Consider the following 24,991-nt stretch of genomic DNA (forward strand, 5'->3'; position numbering starts at 1 on the left):
CAAAAGTCCATTAGTCAAAGCTATGGTTTTTCCTGTAGTCATGCATGGATGTGAGAGTTGAACTATAAAGAAAGCTGAGCGCCAAAGAATTGATGCTTTTGAACTGTGGTGTTGGAGAAAACTCTTGAGAGTCCCTTGGACTGCAAGATCAAACCAGTCCATCCTAAAGGAAATCAGTCCTGAATATTCACTGGGAGGACTGATGCTGAAGCTGAAACTAATCCTTTGGCCACCTGATGCGAAGAACTGACTCATTTGAGAATACCCTGATGCTAGGAAAGATTGAAAGTGGGAGGAGAAGGGGACGGCAGAAGATGAGATGGTTGGATGGCACCACCAACTCAATGGACATGAGTTTGATCAAGCTCCAGGAGTCGGTGATGGACAGGGAGGCCTGGTGTGCTGTAGTTCATGGGGTCGCAAAGAGTCAGACATGACTGAGTGACTGAACTGAACTATGCTGTAACAGGGCTAAGGTTCAAAGAGCAGCTTTAATCATAGTCATGCTTTACACTTACCCGATGTATATCCCCTACAATATCTGGGATGTACTGGACTATATATATTGCTTATCAGAAATTCCAACTTAACTGGGTGTCCTGTAATTTATCTGGCAACCCTCTCTGTGAGACTAGCCACATCTCTTCCAATTTTAATTTTTCAGATTAGAAGAATTAAAGGAAGACATTTTAGTTGGGGGTGGGGATGCTGAAGTTAGGGCTGTGGTTTTCCGAGCAGCTATTTTCCAGTGTCCTCCAGCAGTAGGTGCCAAGGTTTCCTTTTCCTGTGTTTACAGGGACATGTTTCCAAGGTTAAAACTTTCCCCAGAGAAGACCTGTCCACATTCCTTCCATCATCTTCTTGCCGAGAACCCCATGCACAGAAAATCATCCTGATTTTCATCTGCATCATACAATGGGGGCTGGAACTCCTTCTAACAAGAGCGTAGGTAGACACTGTTTTGAAACATTGGGCTAGCTGGTGATGGACTGGTTCGACCATACTCTGCAGTCTGTCTACAGTCTAACCTCAGAGCCACAGTCTAACCTTGCGATCCCCTCTACTGAACTGTTTCCCACTTGCCTGAAGTACAGGGACACCTGCATTAGAGAAAAACATTTATAACACTCTATTAGATTTTAAAGGTCTTCCCTGGTGGCTTGGATGGTAAAGAATTCACCTGCAATGCAAGAGACCTGAGTTCGATCCCTGAGTCAGGAATATCCCCTGGAGAAGGGAATGGCAATCCACTAACAGCTGTGTTGTAAAAAAAATATCAGTTTGAGCACATGACTTTGCATATCTTCTATAAATTCTGTAGCCCCCATATTATTACAAAGGATGGGATGGGATTCCAAACAGGTTAGGTGAGATTAGACTCAACTTTCCTCATTCATAGTTCAGTGCTTGTTTCAACAGGTGAGGCAGCTCACTTCGAACCAAGAACAGACTCTGAAACTGGATGGAGTGAATCCAGCACTCTCACTTACTAGCCATGTCACCTTGGACAGGAAACTTAACCTCCTGGGACCTCAGTTTTGTCATTTATAAAGAGGATAACCACAGTACCCACCACACAGAATTACTGTGAGAACTAAGCAGGCAAACATATACAAACTATTGTAAGCCCTTATACACGTAAGAAATTATTATTATTACATGAGGTTTCAGCCCTAAATAAAAATAACCCAAGAGTCCCTTGGACTGCAAGGAGATCCAACCAGTCCATTCTGAAGGAGATCAGCCCTGGGTGTTCTTTGGAAGGAATGATGCTAAAGCTGAAACTCCAGTACTTTGGCCACCTCATGCGAAGAGTTGACTCATTGGAAAAGACTCTGATGCTGGGAGGGATTGGGGGCAGGAGGAGAAGGGGACAACAGAGGATGAGATGGCTGGATGGCATCGCTGACTTGATGGACGTGAGTCTGGGTGAAGTCTGGGAGTTGGTGATGGACAGGGAGGCCTGGCGTGCTGCGATTCATGAGGTCGCAAAGAGTCAGACACGACTGAGCAACTGAACTGAACTGAACTGAACTGAAGAGGACTACTGATTGATTTAGTTTTTTTTTTTTTTTTATTACGAAATGGTAAAGTTTAGTTTTCCCCCCTGTTTCAGAAAACAATGAAGTATCTATTTCTTAGATGAGCTTCATACAGACTTCACAGACTATATAGTTTATCAGGGGAGAATGAAAATACTATGCAAACACTACACAGTTCATAAGAGTGACTTGCACTCACTCTGAAATTCCCTTAGTTTGGTTTTAGAAGAATGACTTAAACATGAAGATTCTGATGCACCTCTCTCTCTGGTCGAAGTAATTATGGTTCCAAAGTGGTTTACACTAGTTTTCTCAGTTGCTCAGTTGTTTCCAACCCCTTGCAACCCTTAGACTGTAGCCTGCCAGGCTCCTGTGTCCCTGGGACTTTTCAGGCAAGAATACTGAGGTGGGTTGCTGTCTTCTTTTCCATTACACTATTTTAAAATGGAGCAAACCGTATGAGGTGCTGTATTTACAGCCAGGGATACACCTACCAAACTGACGAAGGTCCAGGCAGAGATTCGCTCCCTCCACTAAGGTGGTGTTTCGGCAGATGGTCCACAGGTTGAAATACATGTAAACTGGCAGTGAGGTGAATGCCGTGACTCCCAGCCAGGCCAGCATGAAAAGGTATGTCAGCATAATAAACTGCAACAGAGAAAAAGTCGAGACAGAAAACATATAAGCTACTGGGAAGGAGGGATTCTGTGTTTAACCTACACAGCTCAATATTTATCACTCCGGTAGGTCCTGCCACCAGTAAGGAAGCTGAGAGAGGGTGAACATGGATCACGAGAAGAAAGGGGCTGGAAAACTACATCACAGAGGTTCTGATGTACAGAGGAAGAGTTCCTCCATCTGCATCTTAATGCCTGTTTCATTCATGTATTGATCTTGAAAACCTCACCACACATTTTTTTAACTTTAGAAAACATTAACTGATAAATTTAAGATGAATAGCTTTGTATGACAACTAAATGGGCACAAATTCACATCATAAATATTTAAGCTAAGTACAATGACTCACAGGTCATTTTGGTATATAATGATATGAGTGTGTATTTCTACTCCTCTTTCTGAATGACTTTTGTAAACTTTAAGTCTAACTCTTCTTTCATGCACACTAACTTTACCTTTGATTGACTGATTGATTTATCAAGCATTGATATGCCACTCATTTACTGTGTCCCCAGCCTAGATGTCACATTTGTTTAGCAAGAAAGGGAGCCTTAAAGCATGCTGGTTAAAGCCACAGATTTCTGAACTGGATTGAGTCTAGGCTGCTTTTTATGCCTCTTTGTGATTAATTTAGCAGAGCATGCCTGCTAAACTGATCTGAAATTACAATCACAATTGTAATCTACAGTTACACTCACTGCATGACTGTTGAGAGGCTGGAATGAGATGATTCGGTGGAAGCACTGAGCGTCAAACCTGGCGCATACGAAGCCCAGGCAAAGTATCAGTACTTTTTATTCTAGGTAGTATTATTGTGATTATTCCTACTACCACCAAACATATATCTTGCCTGAATGATAGGAATGTATAGAATAAGGAAATTAGGCTTCATGTTTGCAGAAAATAAAAAGCATGAGAAGTTCTCAAGTCTGGGAAAATTACTTAACGTCTTCCGCTGGAAGAGGAAGCCTCTCGAAAGTCTGGAAACTACCCCAAACTGAAGAAATCTTGTTAATGGAACTCCTGGGAGGAAAAAGCTCTGTTTATTAACATTTTCATTATGCAGAATTGTAGGCCTCAGTGCTAATTTACAATCTCAAGAATAATGAACATGATACTGCCACTTCAGACCCAGTCCTCTGAAGGGTAACGGCGACTCAGAACCCACAGGAGAGTGATCTGCAGGCCTTTCGGTTCCATTTGGCCTTATATTCCTTTCCGACTCAGGGGACTTTTCAAAAGCTTCTTTTGATGGTGCTGTTTACGGTGGAATGGGACTCTGGATTCTATGGGTTTACACTCAAACTGGCCCGGAATTCTCTGAACTGTGTTGTTGCTGCTACTTCACAAGGCAATGGAAGGAGTGAATTCTGAAACCGTATTTGCTATAATGTCACAGCATAGTAATAAAGCTGAATTTTACAGAATCAATCTTTGCTGCGAGAACATGTTTTCATGAGGACTAGTGCATTAACTTTTGTTCTAACATACAAAAGATTTTACTTCTGAGTTGGAGTACAAAGCATTTACATTTTAGGGAGTTCATAGTCACTAAAGTATCCATACTAAACATGCTAAAAATATAAGGCTATCTTCCTACTTTATGTTTTCCCTTAGAATCTGATAATTACTAAGATTGAAAAATTATTTGAATTGATAAAGTGTGATTCTAGGTAAACATTCTCTATATGTAATAAAATATCTCATGATTATCATCTTATTTCTAGCTTTCCACTGCTAGTAATATGACAGGTATTTTTTGTTGTCTGAGCATTAAATATATGAGCTACTCTTTTTTTCTAAACTGAGGTATAATTGATATATCAGTTTCAGGTGTACAACATAATGGTTTGCTATTTGTATATATTGTGAAACAGTCATTGCAATAAGTCTAGTTAACATCTGTCACCATACATCGTTATTGTTATAAATATTTTGTAAACTATTTATTCGCATGTGGTGTTTATTGCCTTGAACAACAATATATTTTACTTTCTAAACTAAACAGCAGTGGCCCTGTTTATAGAAAGGAGAGAGGGATGGGTCTTATGGAAGTCTGATATATAAAGTGGACTCACTGGCTTTTCCTATTTCAGCCACAGTTTAATGTATCTCTCACTTATATTAAAACACTGACCATTTCCTCCTAATTCACAAATAAAAATATCTCAGTAAAATTTCTTTGGTTTGGTTTAGATTAGTTAACTTGTTGATCTTGGATGGTAAAAACTATCATTTTTTTAATGACATTAATGACATTTAATGCCATTAAATGATAAAGACGTGGGTGCCAGATTCATAATCAATATCCAGCAATCTTATTATCACATCATTATTGAGTACCATTTCATCAGAACATGCAAATGACTTTCACAATAGGTACCTTCTTGTTACCATAGTTCTTGTTTTGTGTTTATTTTTATTCAAAATACATTTGTTGAGGGTCTAATATGTGTTAGTATTACACTCAACGATCTTGCTGTGAATTCCTTCTTAGTGGCTTAAAATTTTTAAAAATATGTATTATTTTGATTTCAACCTAGATGTTCTAATTATTGTTTGAAATTTAGAAGGGAGATTGAAATATGGAACTGCAAGAAACAAGGTTTTCTTAGTCTTTGGAAGAAGGTTAAAACACATGATTACCCCTTGATGATGCAGCTTTGAGATTACAGTGTATTTAACTTGAGAGTGACTTGTAAAAGGTAATTTATTTTTCATCTGTGTGCCTATGAATTTAAGCTTGATGTCTAAGAAAATCACACTTGGTTAAGCCATAGACTTTCTGGGGGAACTCAGCAGATGTGTACCAGTCTGGGTAAAAATAACATCTCAGACGTTAGCTGAACTGATGAAAAAGAGCCAGCTGACTCTGACTCCAAGGGTCTCTGAATCTAAGGATTATGTAAACACTGAAAAAATTAGCCATATATCAAATTTAATGTTATGATATAATGAATAAATTTGGGCATAACGCAGACTCAAACTTCAGTGAAATGAATTAAATGGATCTATCAGTTCAGTTCAGTTCAGTCGCTCAGTCGTGTCCGACTCTTTGCGACCCCATGAACCACAGCATGCCAGGCCTCCCTGTGGGTATATGCAAACATATACCAAACATATACTGTTGGGTTCCACTCAGGACACTGTCTATAAAGTCTCCTTCTCATCAGTGTTTTACAGCACAGCTTATAAAAATACTTAGATAAAGTATTTTTTAACTCAGAGCTCCATTTCCCAAAAATATGTTTTCAATGACATTTCCTCATTGGGAATGCATTTATAGATTATCAATTCAATCATGTCCCCACTTGAAGAGCAAGAGAAAACAGCTGTAGATTTGAAGGCAGAAACACCTCCAGGCTGAGTGATCTGGTCATCCAGCAGTCTCGCTGAGTGAACGTGAGCTGAGGGGCACGCCTCTGACAGTGGTTTCCAACCGTGCACACACAGCGAGATCATCTGGCAGATCTGAGAAAGAGACCAGGCTTTGCCAGTGACAATTGTATCTGAATTTACAATATCTTTGCAGACAATTTTAATGGGCATCTAACATAAAGAACTGCTGCTCTATGGGAATCAATAAAGCTCTCATGAGTACATTTGATGTGAAAACTTCTCTGATATTTTCCTTAGGCTCTTCAGGGTACCACACCTGAAGTCGGGGAAAAAAAAAAAAAGCACAATTGGAATGATTAGCCAGAAATCCATGTCAATGTCAACAAAATAGCCAAATGCATAGGTGAGTGAGGGACTGATATGAACCAAATTTGAAATCAAGATTTCCCAGATTCAGCACTATTGAAAATTTGGGCCAGAATATTCTTTGTTATGGATAGTGCCCTGTGTATTGCAACATGTTTAACAACATCCCCGGTCTCTACTCAATAGACAATAGTTACATAACCAAAATTTCTGTGTCCCCTGCGGGGAGAAAGCAAGGAGTGGGGAAACAGCATCTGGTTGAGAACCACAGCTCTAATATGAGAGAATACCAAGGCAAAGGAAAGCAAACGGACGCCTGAATATGCTATCACTAAGAATGCAAAATGGAGCAGCACCAACAATACTGAACTCAGTAGGCTGCGAGAAGCACACAGTGTAAAGTTTACTGAAGAAAAAATTACTTGCGTTATTATGTAAATTACTTGAAAATATGCAATCATCATTATTGTCAACAGTATGGCCTAAAGCTATCTTGGCACAAGTGGTGATCAGAAACTTGCTTTAAAAAAAAAAAACTATTTGCCATGTTTCTACCCATTTTATTCCTAATTGTCAAGACATGGAAGCAGCTAAAATGTCCTTCAGTAGCTGAATGGAGGAATAAACTGCTATATTCAGATGATGGAATATTATTCGGCACTAAGAGAAATGACTTATATAAAGCCACAGGAAAACATGGAAGAACCTTAAATGCATATGACTAAGTGAAGAAAGTCTGAAAAGATTACGTAACGTGTGATTCCAGTTATATGACATTCTGGAAAAGGCAACACTATGGCGACAGTAAGAGGACAGGCGGCTGCCAGGCGTGGAGAGAGGAGAATGGACAGGTGGAGCACGGGATTTTCAGGGCAGTGAAAGTATTCTGTTTTACACCACAGAGTCAGATATGTGTCAGACACTTGTCTAAACACACCGAATGTGCAACACCAAGCGTGAAGTCTCAGGGAAATTATGGACTTTGGGTGATTATCTTGCGTCCATGTCAGCTCATTAATTGTAGCAAATGTACCACCTGGTGCAGGATTTAGATAGTGAGGGAGGCTGTTGAGATGTCGGGGTTGGGGATATTTAAGAAATTTCTATTAATATATTTTCTGTTCAATTTTTCTATGAACCTAAAGTTGCTCTAAAAAATAAAATCTATTAAAAATATACTAATTGTAATGCTCTCCTTTATTACCTTGCACTGGTCTTATTCATTCAACAGATCAAACTAAAATGCTTCAGAATATAGTACAGGATTCATCATGAGTTTGCAGTTGCCCTATCTAACACTTGGATGATTGCAGTATTCTAAATAGTTCATTCTAGTTTACACCCTTCAGGTTACTTATGGAGCTTATTTCTATTTTCCAAACCCTTAATCAAAGTCCTTTACTCTTTAATTCATTAATAATTAAAATATCCCTGTGTCAACAATGTGTACTATATGAGGCCTTGGGTATATACCGGTCAAAAATGTCTTTCGAAGATTTTAACCACTGTCTGAACAAACACTGTAAGCCAGCCATGTCCATCAGTGTGCTCAGCATGCATGTGCTTATGTAGGCTTTACTTTTTCAAGTGAAAGCAGAATTCAAATCAAATCAAATCATATTAGAGAGAAAAGCACCGCCAGCCTCTTTTCCAACAAATATTGCTGCTGCTAAGTCGCTTCAGTCTCGTCTGACTCTGTGCAACCCCATAGACAGCAGCCCACCAGGCCCCGCCGTCCCTGGGATTCTCCAGGCAAGAACACTGGAGTGGGTTGCCATTTCCTTCTCCGATGCATGAAAGTGGAAAGTGAAAGTGAAGTCGCTCAGTCATGTCCGACTCTTAGCGACCCCATGGACTGCAGCCTACCAGGCTCCTCCATCCATGGGATTCTCCAGGCAAGAGTACTGGACTGGGGTGCCATTGCCTTCTCCAACAAATATTACTATAGAGGAAATTTCCCTTTAGTGAATGCTATTTTATTGTCAGTTACGTTGTAAATATCTGAGAAATAGTCTTCTGACCAAGAATCCCAATATGATAATACTAGGCTTAGACATGGGCCTTCCTGGTGGCTCGGTGGTAAAGAACCACCTGCCAATGCAGGAGACACGAGTTCAATCCCTGGGGGGTGGGAGTTGGGGTAGGGAATATCCCTTGGAGAAGAAAATGGCAACCCACTCCAGTATTCTTGCCTGGGAAATCCCACGGACACAGGAATCTGGCGGGCTACAATCCATGTGGTCGCCAGAGTTGGACACGACTGAGCGACTAAACCACCACCACCACCAGGCTTATTCATTCCTCAGTGAGCTTTTGATTTTTATATCCTTAATATATATCATCTCCCCATAAAGTAATTAAAAAACATAAACTGTGGTAGCTAATCTTAAAATGAGGAAATTGAGTCTCAAAAAATGTGGTAAAATTTCATGTTTTGTAAAACGTTACTGGTTTAAATGCAAAGTCAGAAAGATATAATTCTTTTTTTCCCTAAAAGAAATAATAAAATAAAAATCTTTCTGTGGAGATTATTCCCAGTACAGCGGGCATGAGCCTTCTGATTGGAAAAGACAGGTACCTACTAAACAATCAGTATTGCAAAAGACCATCTGTAATCCACAGTTCTCATTGAATCCCCAATCCAGTAGCCTGTTTAAATTATAACTTTTACATGTATGGAAATATTTGGCACATTAAAATCAATGGAACCAATTTAAGAAAACGTATTTCTATTTGCAGTGTCACCTGAACATATAAAATCGAGGTTACTCACAGTAGAAGCAGTTACTGTAAGTGAATGGATTCAGGATGCCACATTAGGGTTCATAAAGCCCATGAATTGGAGGATAATTTCTATCCATCCTTAAGGTGAATTTCTATCTTTATTATAAAATTTGATTAAAAAATCTATATGTGCAAGCGACTTCATTTAAACTAGAATATCTTTATAAGCAGAAATTGAAAATTCATTAGTTATAGCTATATCTCCTTAGAACTTTTCAGTTCAGTTCAGTTCAGTCACTCAGTCATGTCCAACTCTCTGCAACCCCGTGGACTGGGCATGCCAGGCCTCTCTGTCCATCACCAACTCCCGGAGTTTACTCAAACTCATGTCCATTGAGTCAGTGATACCACCCAACCATCTCATCCTCTGTCATCCCCTTCTCCTCCCACCTTCAATCTTTCCTAAGAACTTTTCAGTGGGCATCAAATTCTAAGATTTAATTTTATATTAATTAAATAAAAAAACTGAAGGTTTTAAATATTCTGGAAAAACGAAAACAGACTATTATCCTGCTATGTACAATTCATCTATGGTAACTGTATTTTAACATATTTTCCCCACATTTTATTTTATTTAGCTATTTTGGTTCCACTGCGTGGCATGTGCGATCTTAATTCCCTGATCAGGGATTGAACCCTTATCCTCTGCAGTGGGTAAGCACAGAGTCTTAACCACTGGGCCTCTAGGCAAGTCCGTCAACAATTTATTCATTCTGTAAAGCTGAAAGTTTGTACGCTTTGATCACATCTCCCCACTTCCCTACTCTCAGCCCCTGGCAACCACCATTCTCCTTTCTGCTTTTATATGTATAATGGGATTGCTTTTAACAGAACTATTTCATTTAGGAAGACATGAATCAGAGAGTGTTACTTCATGTCTCTAGTTTCCTTTTTCAACAGTTCATTAAATGTATGAGAAATGATGTGATGAGAAAGTAGTCTCTGTAGTGTTCCTTCCCGAAGTCCAAAGCCCCAGTCCAAATCATGAGAAATATACCAGATTTCAACTCAGGTACATTCTATAAAATGCCTAACTTCTACCCCACAAAACCTTCTAGACCACCAAGAACAAGGGAAGTCTTGGAAAATGTCACAGATCAGAGTAGCCTAAGGAGGAATGACTGACCTGTGACATGCTATCTGTACTCCCTGAGTGGGATACTAGGAGAGAAAAAGAACGCTTGATTTAGGAAAAACTAAAAAAGCCTGAACAGAGCGTGGACTTTAGTCAATAGTAATGTTTCTATATAGGCTTACTAGTTGTGACAAATGTACCATGCTAAAGTAAGATGTTACTACAGAAAACTGAGTTTGATATATATGGACATTCTCTGTACCATCTTCATCATTCTGTACATCTAAAACTATTGTAAGATTAAAAGTTTATTTTTTGCTGTCTCGTACACAGGGTTATTGTTACCATCTTTCTAAATTCCATATATATGCGTTAGTATACTGTATTGGTGGTTTTCTTTCTGGCTTACTAAACTCTGTATAATAGGTTCCAGTTTCATCCATCTCATTAGAACTGATTCAAATGTATTCTTTTTAATGGCTGAGTAATACTCCATTGTGTATCTGTACCACAGCTTTCTTATCCATTCATCTGCTGATGGGCATCTAGGTTGCTTCCATGTCTTGGCTATTATAAACAGTGCTGCGATGAACATTGGGGTACACATGTCTCTTTCCCTTCTGGTTTCCTCAGTGTGTATGCCCTGTATAGATCAGTCTTATGGACTCTGTGGGAGAGGGAGAGGGTGGGGAGATTTGGGAGAATGGCATCGAAACATGTATAATATCATGTATGAAAGGAGTCGCCAGTCCAGGTTCGATGCACGATACTGGATGCTTGGGGCTGGTGAACTGGGACGACCCAGAGGGAGGGTATGGGGAGGGAGGAGGGAGGAGGGTTCAGGATGGGGAACACAGGTATACCTGTGGTGGATTCATTTTGATATTTGGCAAAACTAATACAATATTGTAAAGTTTAAAAATAAAATAAAATTTTTAAAAAAAGTTTATTTTTGAAAAAATGCTTTAGGATTTTAAAAATATGTGTGTGTTACTTAACCGTGTCTGACCTTTGCGACTCCATGGACTGTAGTCCACCAAGCTCCTCTGTTCATGGAATTTTCCAGGCAAGAATACTGGAGTGGGTTGCCATTTCCTTCTCCAGGGGATCTTCTCAACCCAGGGATCAAACCTGGGTCTCCTGCATTGCAGGCAGATTCTTTATCATTTGAGCTATAGGGAAGTCTTTTAAAAATATAAGGAGCATTTCACAAAGCATTTCCTAAATGCTATGAAATTATATCCTAGAATGATCAGATGGATGATCTGATATATAGAGAAGTCTAATGAGAATGAAAATGCCACTGAATATACAAATTTAGAAAAGAACAATTTAGCAGAAAATTATATGTCATTACTTGAATAATCAAAAGAACAAAAACGAACATAAAACAAAACCTTGGCTCAATATTTTTGAGAAGGTATTTTTATTTGAACTGAATTCCAACCACGACCTATGGTGACTGGGAAGGAAGCAGGATGATTTAGACTTTTTCTTTTTTTCAATTTTTGCTTTCCAGCAGTTTTAAGTATTTCGAATTAAAAATTCCAACACTAGAAGATTTACTTTTTATAAGAAATTTTCCCATTCTGTCAATGTCATCTTCTAAGGCTCACCAAAATTTTTTGTTCATTTTTATGCTCGAAACCTGAATAGAATGAGACCATGTTTTCTGTTTTTGCCATAATTTATGTACCAGCACAGTTAATAACTGCACGGTCACACTGAGATTGGTCCACTGTCCTGTATTTAGAGTCCAGTTCTGAAACTGTAAGTGCATGTGTGAGATCTGCTTCAGATACCTGTGGTAAATATTTCTAAATATGACCACTATGCTTGAAGCAGTTTATGTTTCCCCATCCCGCTTTATGCCCTATTGAGAGAGTGCTAAAATGCATTGCTATAATCTGAAAAAAAAAAAAAATGATGTTGCCTTCTTGAGGTTAGATTTAGAATATCCTGCTGCTGCTGCTGCTAAGTCGCTTCAGTTGTGTCCAACTCTGTGCGATCCCATAGATGGCAGCCCACCAGGCTCCCCTGGGATTCTCCAGGCAAGAACACTGGAGTGGGTTGCCATTGCCTTCTCCAATGCATGAAAGTGAAAAGTGAAAGGGAAGTCGCTCAGTCGTGTCCGACTCCTTGTGACCCCATGGACTGCAGCCCACCAGGCTCCTCCGCCCATGGGATATCCTAGAGAGAGACTAAGACTTATTTGAGGAACTTGGCAGTCTTGAATCAATGGTGTTATTATTTTTAAAATTTACTTTTGAATACACTGAATTTTAGAGATAGACTAGAATGCAGAGTTCCTTGATGACAACTTTACTTAGAAAGTTACCTAAGACTCTTTTAGAGGCGGTCATCAAAATCGACTACTGAGTTATTTCACCTTGCACAGAGCATCCTTATCTTATAAAAAGAGATAACTCATGATTGTGGATAAAAGTCAAGGTTAAAATGAGGACATCTTTGCCATGAAGGAACTTTCCAGTCACCAATGAATGATATCGCTAAAATGTAAAACAATAGGGGCTGGTGAATTATTAAAAACTCTCACAGTCAGATAATTCTCCTATGAAATTAGCCCAAATAAAACATAAATGACGAGACAAATCCTGATTATGAGGTTAGTGAGGGACTCTGTGCCACAGGCTTGAATGCAAATCTGACTCCACCACCCACCATGTACTCATCTCTTGGTGGCAGGTTCATCATCTGTGAAATAAAGGTAATTATTAATATTTACATCTCAACAATACTGGTGCCTACTCACATAGTTTGGAGGATTAAATATCCTAGTATTTCGTAAAGTTCCATGCATAGCAACTGGCATATATAAGCACCTAACAAACATTTCGTATTATTAATACTGGATTTATTATTAAAACTTAACTTAAAGTTAGGAAAATGAGCCATGAGTCATGATACACTCTGTAAAGGTAATTCTACAGAGTATGTCTTATGATGCAGTGAAAATCTATAAATATCTGAGGCTAAGAGAAAAGATTAAAATAATAAATACAGCTGGTCTTCCTTTTTGATATCCTTGAATTTAACCAATGATGAATGGAAAATATTTTTTAAAATATGCCAGAAAGTTCCAAAAAGCAAAACTTGAATTTGCCACATGCCAGCAATGATTTTATAGCATTTATACTGACAATTACAGAGTTTATATTGTATTAGGTATTATAAGTAATTTGGAAATGATTTAAAGTATATGGAGGGATGTGTGTAAGGTTAAATACAACACTACACTTTTTTATATAAGAGACTCAGGCATCTTTGGGTCTTGGTCTCTACAGGAGTCCTGGGACCAATCCCCTCAGATACAGTGGATAACCGTAAATACATATTTTTCTTTACCTGTAAAACGGGATAAAAAGTAACCACTTAGTTTTGTTACTTTAAACATTGTGTGTGATTCCCAGGTGGTGCAGTGGTCTACATGGGGCTGGTTCACTGGGATGACCCAGAGGGATTGTATGGGGAGGGAGGTGGGAGGAGGGTTCAGGATGGGAAACACGTGTACACCTCTGGCAGATTCATGTTGATGTATGGCAAAACCAATACAATATTGTAAATTAGCCTCCAATTAAAATAAATTAATTTATATTTTAAAAAATTAAAAAATAAAGAATCCGCCTGCCAATGCAGGAGATACAAGAAACATGGGTTCAATCCCTGGATTGGGAAGATCCCCTGGAGTAGGAAATGGCAATCCACTCCAGTAGTCTTGCCTGGGAAATCCCATGGACAGAGGAGCCTGGTGGGCGACAGTCCCTGGGGTCGCAAAGAGTCAGACATGACTGAGCACACACACACACACACAATTCAACATAAACACTCTGTGTGGCATACTGTTCCTGTTTGTTATGAGTCAAAATTGTGTTCCTCTGAAATTCATATGATGAATTCCTAACCCCCCGTACCTCAGAATGTAACCTTACTTGGAGACGGGGCCTTTGCAGAGGTAAGCAAACTAAAAATGATAAGGCGAACCCAATGTGACTGGGGTCCTTCAGAAAGGGAAATCTGAGCAGCAGGCATGTGGACAGAGCACCAGGTGAAGAGGAAGGCCGTGGCTGGGGTGGTGCTTCTACAAGCCCAGATCACCAAAGACCACCAGCGCCCGCCAGAGCTGAGGAACAGAGCTTCCTCACGGCCCTAGGGGGGAACCAGTCTTGCTGACACCTTGATCTTGGACTTGAAGACTCCAGAAATGTGAGACAATATGTTTTTGCTACTTTCATGGTACTTTGTTATGGCAGCCCTAGTAAATGAATGCATATACTTTAAAATTTTTTATTGTCTTATAGAATACTTACAGCAGGTAGATTTATGGAAAATGTATTAATTTCCAAGGAAAGTAGCACATTTAAGAACTCCATTACTTCAAAGGTGTTGGGCTTAAAAATCTGATGTGTCAGAACTAGCATAGATAACATTTGAGAGCCATGTTGCTGTCATAATGAGAAATTTTTAGAACAAGATAACTTAGTGATGGGTGTAACAAGTATCCCAAGATTTCAAGATGTGAGCCACTGAATAGCTCCCAAACTGCAACCAAATAAATGTATTTTTTGGTTTAAAAACTTAATGGGCGGATTCATGTTGATATATGGCAAAACCAATACAATATTGTAAAGTTAAAAAAAAAGAAAAGAAAAAAAAACTTAATGGGGAAGAAATTCAAAGGAGAGAAAATATTTCTATATCAAATTTAAGTTCACATTTAATATATTCAGCAACATTTGACTTTTACTCATGTTGGTGCCATTTACTACTTAATTTAGATAAAAATTGTTGCTTAGAATAGTTAAATAAATTTTCACATGCTCTTAGTAAACTAGTGGTCCTCACCCCTAAGAGTTAATACCATGCTAATGTGTTTTATATGCCTCCCATTTAGGATTTCTAGGGACAGCATTAAAAATCTGAAATGAATTTGAAGTGGTCTTGATTCTGCATGACAGAAGTGCATAATGCAGGTCAAGTTATGTTTTCAAGAGATTCATTAGAAAAAGAGAATAGCATTTAGCATCTTCTATTCAGAGATGCAATGCCACTTTAAAATAAACTGCATTTATGCATTGGGCACAATTCCATTTTGTGAGCAGAATCAGTTACTAGTGACCACTTTACATTTTATACAGCATGAAAAAACAGGGATAGAATAATACTTTTCTTTCAGCACTAACTCTGAAAGCTGATTCTATAATATTATAATATGGTTGTTTCAAAAAATTTTTTTCCACCTGTTAATATCATTCAGAATTCCAAATAGAAATTCATGAATCTATTTTCAAAAAGACCTTTTTAAAGCTAAGGAAGACTGATTAACAGGCTAACAGGTGAACTCATAAAACAAATAGTAGACTGTAAGATACAATTTATCTACAAACTGTGTGTGGGGGGAGGGGGAGCAGCAGAATGCAAACAAGAAAGCAAAAATCATAAACAGCAGGACAGTGTGACTGATAAAACATTATTATTTTCCCCTCTGATTCCATGGAGCCCTGAGTCTCCATGAGCATGAGCCATGAGCCATGAGCAGGGAGCTGGGTGTGCGGTGGGAAGAGAGGCTGGCAGGGGTGTGCCCTGCACGGTCCGCAGCTGCCGCTGTCCACCTCCGGCGGCAGAGCTGGTCTCTTTCTGCAGGCGCTGGTCCCCTGCCTGGAGCCCGTGTTGGGACAGCCCAGGCCTGACTCAGAGCCCTCTCTGCTGCACTGATGTTTCTGCAAAACACACAAGTGCAGCTCTGCTTCTGCCCCGCTTCCGCTTGTTCGGGGTGCAGGGAGGGTGCCCAAGGAGCGGGTGGGCTATGGCGTGGGTCCCCGCTGCCTCGCCTCTGCGGGAGCCCACGCAGCTGCTACCACCATTCTGGGCTGGTAAGAGGGACTGGGTGACAAAATTGTTACTATTATAGAAAAAAATGTGGCTCCCAGTTTTGCTTTAAAAATCCTTATTTGAGATATCTTTGAAAGGTTTGAATGGCAAGCAGATAATCATTAATGACACAGGCGGTTTCTTTCAGGACTTTTTGTTTCTGCCTACAATCCTATGCAGAAACTTCACAATCTCAATGAAACAACATAGTCAGTTGCCCTCTTCCTGGCACAAGGTCACTCCTCAATGGTAAAAGTGTGCTCAGAGACCCTTTTTCTCTGTGATTCTAGTGCTTCAGAATGAAGGACTCTTTGAGCTAGACTGCGCTTTGCTGCTGCTACTGCTAAGTCGCTTCAGTCGTGTCCGACTCTGTGCGACCCCATAGACGGCAGCCCACCAGGCTCCCCCGTCCCTGGGATTCTCCAGGCAAGAACACTGGAGTGGGTTGCCATTTCCTTCTCCAATGCATGAAAGTGAAAAGTGAAAGTGAAGTCCCTCAGTCGTCTCCAACTCTCAGCGACCCCATGGACTGCAGCCTACCAGGCTCCTCCATCCATGGGATTTTCCAGGCAAGAGTACTGGAATGGGGTGCCATAAGATGATCTAATGTCTTTATGATATAAGAGAGTAAACTGTGATCTGGAGGAGTTAAGTGATTTGCTATGACAAACAGTGGTGTTATAATGATACTGTCCTAATTATAAGGAGAAGTCTATCATTAACTGAATTCCTCATACTCTATTGGCACAGTATTTGTTGCCGCTTAATGACTAAGTCAGGTCCGATTCTTGCGACCCCATGGACTGTAGCCCGCTAGGCTCCTCTGTCCATGAGATTTCTCAGGCAAGAATACTGGAGTGGGTTCCCATTTTCTTCTCCAGGGCATCTTCCTCACCCAGGGATCGAACTCACGTCTCCTGCATCAGCAGGTGGGTTCTTTACTGCTGAGCCACCAGAGGAGCCCTTGGCAGAGTACAAGTGAACCTAAAATCACAGTGTCCCTTCTTAATAGAGAAATCCCTTATGTATCACTAAAAATTGGCCCAGTGAATATTCATATCTTACTTATTAATCCAAGATCTTTAGCTTAACTTCCTTTGGGTCTGTAATCTGATATTGCTGATCCTAACACTGAGCTATTACAATAAACAGTGTCCTCCAAAAGAGCCTTGAATGGCATTGAAACATGTATAATATCATGTATGAAATGAGTCGCCAGTCCAGGTTCAATGCATGATACTGGGTGCCTGGGGCTGGTGCACTGGGACGACCCAGAGGGAAGGTATGGGGAGGGAGGAGGGAGGAGGGTTCAGGATGGGGAACACAGGTATACCTGTGGCGGATTCATTTTGATATTTGGCAAAACTAATACAATTTGTAAAGTTTAAAAATAAAATAAAATTTAAAAAAAAGAAAAGTAGGTGGTAGGTCAAAAGCCCTCTCTTCTTTATTGAAAAGTACTTCATAAAAAATATCTCCAAGAGACATCAGATATGCCTACATGTGATATGACCACAACCATAGTGGGACAGTTTAATAAACCATGTTCATTCTTTGATCAAGTATATCAAATAAAAGCATTAAGAAGGTTTGAAAAATATGTAAATAACTTTGTTTTAAAAAGTGTTATATAACTTTGTAATCAAAGTTTTTTTTTTTAAATCATGCCTTTGTTAAATACAGATTATGTATTATTTGCTTTTAGCATCTACAATGATTTGATAGAGTTATCCAGTTTTTAATTAAAGTATTGGATACTTTAAAGCTTAAAAAAAAAGAAATTATTGCAGAGATGACAACAAATACCTGTAACATGGGCAAACTATTTTCTCGTGTTATTATCATTGTGGACACTGAGCAAATAATACCACTTTTACAAGCTGGTGGAGAAAACAGTTGGTTTCTTCGAACTTTTCTGTAAGACTGAAATAAATTACACCATCCTTATTAGAGACACCTTACATAATAGGAAATATATGCTATAATTAAATATATATTCTCATATAATATTAGGAAATAAGAAAAAATGTTAGTTAAAAATGGAAGCTCCCATACATCAACATGCATCTGCCACATGGCGGATGCATGTTGATGTATGGCAAAACCAATACAATATTGTAAAGTAAAAAAAAATAATAATAATAACAATAATAAAATAAATAAATAAATAAATAAATTGAATGCCACCCCCCCAAAAAAAAGGAAGCTCCCAAGTTTGTGAAAATTAGTCTGCATAAACATATGAGAGTACTTTAAACCATATTACTCTTAATTTTCATCTCTTGTGCTTAAATTTTCTGCATTGCATTATCTCTTGACTGTAAGTTTGATTTACCATTAAATATCAATAAGAATTTAAAACCTAAATAAGTATAATATAGGGTAATTCTTACCTTACATGAAAACTAAACAGAAATTACAGTTTCCACCCAAATTTACAGTAAAATATAGAGACATGTATTTAAGGAGGAGAGACATGCATTTATCTATAAATTGCAGACGGATTTTTCTATTATCCTAAACATTGTATGGGAAGACCAGGGTCATTTGGGAAAAACAAAATATAAATCAGTCAACAGTTTGCTGCCTCCAGAAGCAAAACGAGTTGTATTGCACATGATTTGAGAATTTGAATCTGAATTTTCACATGTAATAATCTTAAATTAGAAAATAATATCATCACGATTTTAAATAGCCATCACAGGAGGCAATGTTACTGTGTTAAAAAATATATATTACTTCCATTCCTGGCAGATGAACACAAACACCAGAGTGCTACTGAAATAAACCTGCATGAAGCTCTGAGTGCAAACAGAGAACGTACCCACGCGCTCACGCATCTGCCGCAAGTGGTGATTTTGAAATCCCCGTAGAGATCTTTGATAGCCCCGGTTGTGAAGAAGCCTTCCACCATCAACAGAATGCCGTACACAAAGAAGGCAGCTGCAATTCCGTAGATGACATACTTGAAGATGTCAATCCTGGAAGGAAAGACCAAATGATTTAGTTCAACAACTCTTCACGGCTGATCCACAGCAGTGGACGCCCACGTGCTCAGGGTCCTTTGGAACGAAAGCTATGGAATATTTATGTTCATGATGAAGGTTGGATTTTTTAAACATTGTTGCTTTATATGCCTAATGCTTGTACATTTTCTTCTGCCCCTTCCAGGATTTGTTGGTTTCTCATGTTTCTAAGTTTTTCCTCTTCCACTGCACCATCCCCTCTCCCCTGGTTCACACCAAGGTAGCCCTGGGTGAGTAGTGGATCATACTGGACTTTGCTGAGATGAATTTGATAAGTAGGATAATTACCATATAATTTTTAAAAAATTATGACAAAATAGCAGATACAAAGGTTTAGATATAAAACACTTGAGTTTTTAAGACGTTACGACATTACAAGAGGAAGAAAGCTTTATGGCTAATGATGCATTCATTTCTGATAAAGTAACAATCTCATATTTTTCTTATAGTCATTTGTAATTATGTTTTATGTCACACTTACTGTGATGGTTTCATCACTAATAGTTTCTGTTGACAATAATTGAAAAATTATGGTTTTATAGCTAAGTTATAATTTTGACAATTAAACTTTTAAGGCAGAATCTCTAATGGAATATTATGTGATGGAATTAACTGGGCCTGAGGCAAATTATAGAATAATTCCACAGAGAAATGGGAAAGTATTTTTTTCTCTTCTGGCAATTGAGTGCCCATGTATTTAAGGGGGAGAGAAATACGTATTGTCTATAAATTGCAGATGGATTTTGTTGTTGTTGTTATTCTAGATATTGTATGGGAACCCCCAAACCTTTTGGAAATTAAAAATCATAAATTAATCAGTTTTTCTGCCTCTAGAACCAAAACTAATGGTTGTGGAGCCATGGTATGAGGTGAGATATACATATTAGCTGCAGTTCTGTGTTTGTGGTCTTCATATGCATTTGAAAGAGAATTTCTCTTCATTTCACTGGCCAAACTTGATTTTTACTCTCCTCAATAACTAAAGTGAGTGTAACAGATAGGGTGGCCAGAAATGAAGGACAGATGCTATTGACTTTATACAAAGGGGGAAAGAGTGAATAGGAAGCTCGCTTACACTAATGGAGAGTTAGAAACTTTGGATGCTATGACAATATTAAAACACATATGTCATAGCATAAATGAACTTGTTGCATCGTGTACCAGAGTGATGGTTTAGTGACCAGTGATGCCCACTGTCTGAAAAATCTAAATATTCCACAATTCTCTTTGTCATGGGCAATGAAGCAGATGATGTGAATTGCATCAGCCCATCATGCATGTGAAACAATCTGAGGATTTCAACATTCAGATCCCATTTGACATCACTAACACTTTGAAGAGTTTAGTTAAACCAAACTTGTATGGGTTTTTCCACACAATGCTTAGGTTAAAATGACCTATTTTAAAATATATTTTAATTTTTATTTGAGAATGAAGGCTATGGTTTTTCCAGTGGTCATGTATGGGTGTGAGAGTTGGACTGTGAAGAAAGCTGAGAGCTGAAGAATTGATGCTTTTGAACTGTGGTGTTGGAGAAGACTCTTGAAAGACCCTTAGACTGCAAGGAGATCCAACCACTCCATTCTGAAGGAGATCAGCCCTGGGATTTCTTTGGAAGGACTGATGCTAAAGCTGAAACTCCAGTACTTTGGCCACCTCATGCGAAGAGTTGACTCATTGGAAAAGACTCTGATGCTGGGAGGGATTGGGGGCAGGAGGAGAAGGGGACGACAGAGGATGAGGTGGCTGGATGGCATCACTGACTGGATGGATGTGAGTCTGAGTGAACTCTGGGAGTTGGTGATGGACAGGGAGGACTGGCGTGCTGCAATTCATGGGGTCGCAAAGAGTCGGACACAACTGAGCGACTGAACTGAACTGAACTGAACTGAATTCACATTTAAAGAAAAGTTGCAGAAAATGAATAGTACAAAAAAATCCTATAAACACTTGATCTACTTTATGACATTTTCCCTCATTTACCTTGCATTCTTCTCTTTTGGGATAATTTTATCTGAATGGAGAGAAATTCTCTGCAGTACAATGATCGATCTTAAGAACTATAATGTTGATAAAATAGACAGCCAGTGGGAATTTGCTATTTTAAGCAGGGAGCTCAAACCCAGTGCTCTGTGATAAACTAGAGGGATGGGATGGGATGGAAGGTGGGAGGGAGACTCAAGAAGGAGGGGACATATGTATACCTATGGCTGATCCATGTTGATGCATGGCAGAAACCAAGAGAATATTGTACAGCAATTATCCTCCAATTAAAATAAAATTTAAGAAGAAATATAATGTTGATAGAGTACTTGTGTCAAACCTATCATCTGTATTCTAATTTTATTAGCTGGACTGACCCAGAGCATTTCCCCCTTGCAACGTGGGATCCAGTCCAGAGGCAAGTTCTGCATTCATTTGCCGTGTTTCTCCCTAGTGTCCTTTAGCTCAGAACACATCTGCAGCCTGTCTTTGTCTTCGGGACATTAACATTGCTGAAGAATATAACCCACTCCCTCCTTACTAAATACACTATTCTTCATCTGGGGTTTGTCTGATGTATCCTCGTGGTTAGATTCAGATTATTCATTCTTGGCTACATACTAGGTAGGTGATAACTCTGTCCATCTGATGCTACAAAATTAGTAGTGATGCTGATTTTTATCATTTAGTTAGTGATGTTTGATTTCTGTACTGACTTCTGAGTTTTTCTCAAAACATCTTCTGCCTGTCTCTCAAAACGATATATGTTACTTTTAGTGCCTACCTGAATACTGCAGGATAATTTTCTCTTCCCAAGATCTCTAACTCAAAACCATTTACACCATATAAGGCAAAATTCACTTTTTTGCCACATAAAGTAATATGTATAGGGTTTTAGGGATTAGGAAGTTGGTGTATTTAGAATGAAGCATTTGTTTTTTAACCTATTGCAGTAGCCAAGATTGCTTTTTTTCCCCTCTTGTAACAACTGTTGCCTGTAAAAACTTTCTAAGCATAAAAATATTGGTAACTTTTTACCAATATTTTGGTAAAGATATATGAGCAAAGTAAATATGCCTGTACAGTTCTTTCTGGAGATACTTCTGATCCCCTCTTTTTCACTGTGAGAAGAATCAAGGTGAGCATAAGCAGCAACCTGGGACATGAGACTATATAGGCGCCGAAAGGCAAAGCATCCTCCTGGATTCAGAGACTAGAGATCATTTTTGCAAAACCTAAAAAGTGCACCCCGACAACCTCTTACTGATTGTCTTTATTTCAATATGTGTTATTTTAGTAAAACTACTGTGTTCCCTAAAAAGATTCCTAAGAAGTAGGAATGGGTGCATTTTTCATTAAGGAGTAAGCGTCACAGTCCCAAACCCAGGATACTACTCTCTGAGGCATTCCAATTCAGTCACAAGAAAACCATGAATAATCTCTGCTTCTGTTCCACACTTTGGATGGACTAGCTCATCAGAGGTCATCCTGTGTTATATAATCACAAGGTCCTAGTGATCAGTGAAACAGAGATGCAGGAAAGTCAGGGTCAGATGCAGAGAGAAATCTGAAGATGCTCCACGGCTGGCTTTGAAGAGGGAAGGGGGCCCTGAGCCAAGGATGCAGGTGCCCCTGGAAGCTGGAGCAAGTGAGAACGTGGATTCTCTCCTGGAGCTGCCAGATGGAGTGAAGTCCTGCCAATCCCTTGATTTGACCCCATTTCAATAAGCTCAGTGAGATCCATTTCAGACTTCTGACCTCGAGAAATGTTAAAAAATAATAAATGTGTTTTTCTAATTCACTGGATTTGTTGTAACTTCTTACAGCAGTAATAGGAAGCTACGCACCACCATTAACAAACATCATTTAAGATAAATCCTTGGGCAGTGTAGGTTATTTCTCTGAGATAAATTCCTAGAAAATTTTAAGGTATGTATTGTGAAATAGGGTCCAGAAAATTCATGCCAAAATAAAAATGCATGGATAACCAGTAAGAGAGTTTCTCTGTTTCCCAATACTGGGAATTACCATTTAACTTTTCTAATAAACTGATAGTTTAAAAGCAATGCATTATCATTTTAATTAATATTCTTGGTTTAGTGGTATGGATAAACATATATTTATAAGCTATTAGTCATTTGCATTCTATAAGAAACATGTTTTTATATTTTGCCAATTATTCTACTAGAATATGTATCCTTTTCTTGAATTTATTCTATTAAAATTAGGAAATCTTGTTAGGTAAGTGGTAAATATATTTCTCAGTTTTTAAACATCTTTTAACTTTTTATAATACTTTAATGAGTAAAATTTAATTTTTATTATCTCAAATCTATATATTCTTGAAATTTCTTACATTGTTTACATACTTCTTGCTCCATAAGAAGTAAAACTTTATATTTAAATCTGTGTGTGTGTGTGTGTGTGTGTGTGTGTTAGTCGCTCAGTCATGTCCAACTCTGTGATCCCATGGACTGTAGCCCACCAGGCTTCTTTCTCCATGGGATTCTCCAGGCAAGAATACTGGGTGGGTTGCCATTCCCTTCTCCAGGGGATCTTCCCAACCCAGGGATCAAACTTGCATCTCCTGCATTGCAGGCACATTCTTTCCTGTCTGAGCCACCAGGGAAGTCCCATTTAAATCTGTACTTTTACAGATTAGTTTACTCTTAAATTTTAACTTTAAATCCACCTGAAAAATTTCTGGTAAAAATGTGAGTAGGAACATAATTTTGTATGTAGTTATAAGTTCTTATATGTATGTCTGTGCCAATGCCATGTGGTGTCAATTATTGCAGCTTCTCAACTCTCTCTACTTCATTAACCTGATGCATCCTCGAAATCAGCTCAAGTACTAACTACCATTATCTGATTCATATCTATTGAGTCTAATGTTTTTGAACTGTCGTGTTGGAGAAGACTCTTGAAAGACCCTTGGACTGCAAGGAGATTCAACCACTCCATCCTAAAGGAAATCAGTCCTGAATATTCACTGGAATGACTGATGCTGAAACTGAAACTCCAATACTTTGGCCACCTGATGTGAAGAACTGACTCATTTGAAAAGACCCTGATGCTGGGGAAGATTGAAGGCAAGAGGAGAAGGGGACGACAGAGGATACAGAGGATGAGATGGCTGGATGGCATCACCAACTCAATGGACCTGAGTTTGAGTGAACTCCAGGAGTTGGTGATGGACAGGGAGGCCTGGCGTACTGCAGTCCATGGGGTCTCAAAGAGTCGAAAACAACTGAGTGACTGAACTGAACTGAACTGAACTGAGTCTAATGTGAATGGCGCTTTGCTAATATATGTTTCCTATGTCAGTACAAGAGGAAAAATACTTTGTCTTATACTACTTTGTGTCCCTAAAGATTAGCACAGTGACTTGCACAGAGTATAACCCTGTAGTATTTGCTAAGTGAATTAATTAAAAAACAAACCAGACTAAAGATTGTCTTGAAAAAAATGTGAATATTTGAAAACAAGTACATGGTAGAAGTATAATAAATTCAAGGAGTTTTAAATATATTTCCATACTTGATATTTGCAATAGCCCAAATAGCAAAATAAGCACTAATCCTAAAGTAACTGTTCTTGAAAAAAGAAGACTGAGGTTTAGCAAGTGAATATAGATTGTAATATAGTGTAATAAGTGAATATAGACTTTATTTTCTTGAGCTCCAAAATCACTGCGGACGGTGACTGCAGTCATGAAATTAAAAGACGCTTGCTTCTTGGAAGAAAAGCTATGACCAACCTAGACAGCATATTAAAAAGCAGAGACATTACTTTGCGTACAAAGGTCT

General features: G+C 38.7%; 1 protein-coding gene across 1 annotated transcript in view; it reads right to left on the reverse strand.

The window, feature by feature from the left end:
* The window catches only part of GPM6A (glycoprotein M6A), a 259,067-nt gene that overhangs the window by 13,211 nt on the left and 220,865 nt on the right, over window positions 1-24,991 (reverse strand). The window contains exons 4-5 of the mRNA XM_010829923.1: window positions 18,998-19,154; window positions 2,537-2,690 (exon numbers count right to left, since the gene is read on the reverse strand). Of these exons, the coding sequence (XP_010828225.1) occupies window positions 2,537-2,690; window positions 18,998-19,154 (311 nt within the window). The remainder of the gene's footprint in view (window positions 1-2,536; window positions 2,691-18,997; window positions 19,155-24,991) is intronic.

The sequence above is a fragment of the Bison bison genome, unplaced genomic scaffold (genome assembly GCF_000754665.1).
Source record: "Bison bison bison isolate TAMUID 2011002044 unplaced genomic scaffold, Bison_UMD1.0 scf7180017864514, whole genome shotgun sequence".
Taxonomy (NCBI): Eukaryota; Metazoa; Chordata; class Mammalia; order Artiodactyla; family Bovidae; genus Bison; species Bison bison.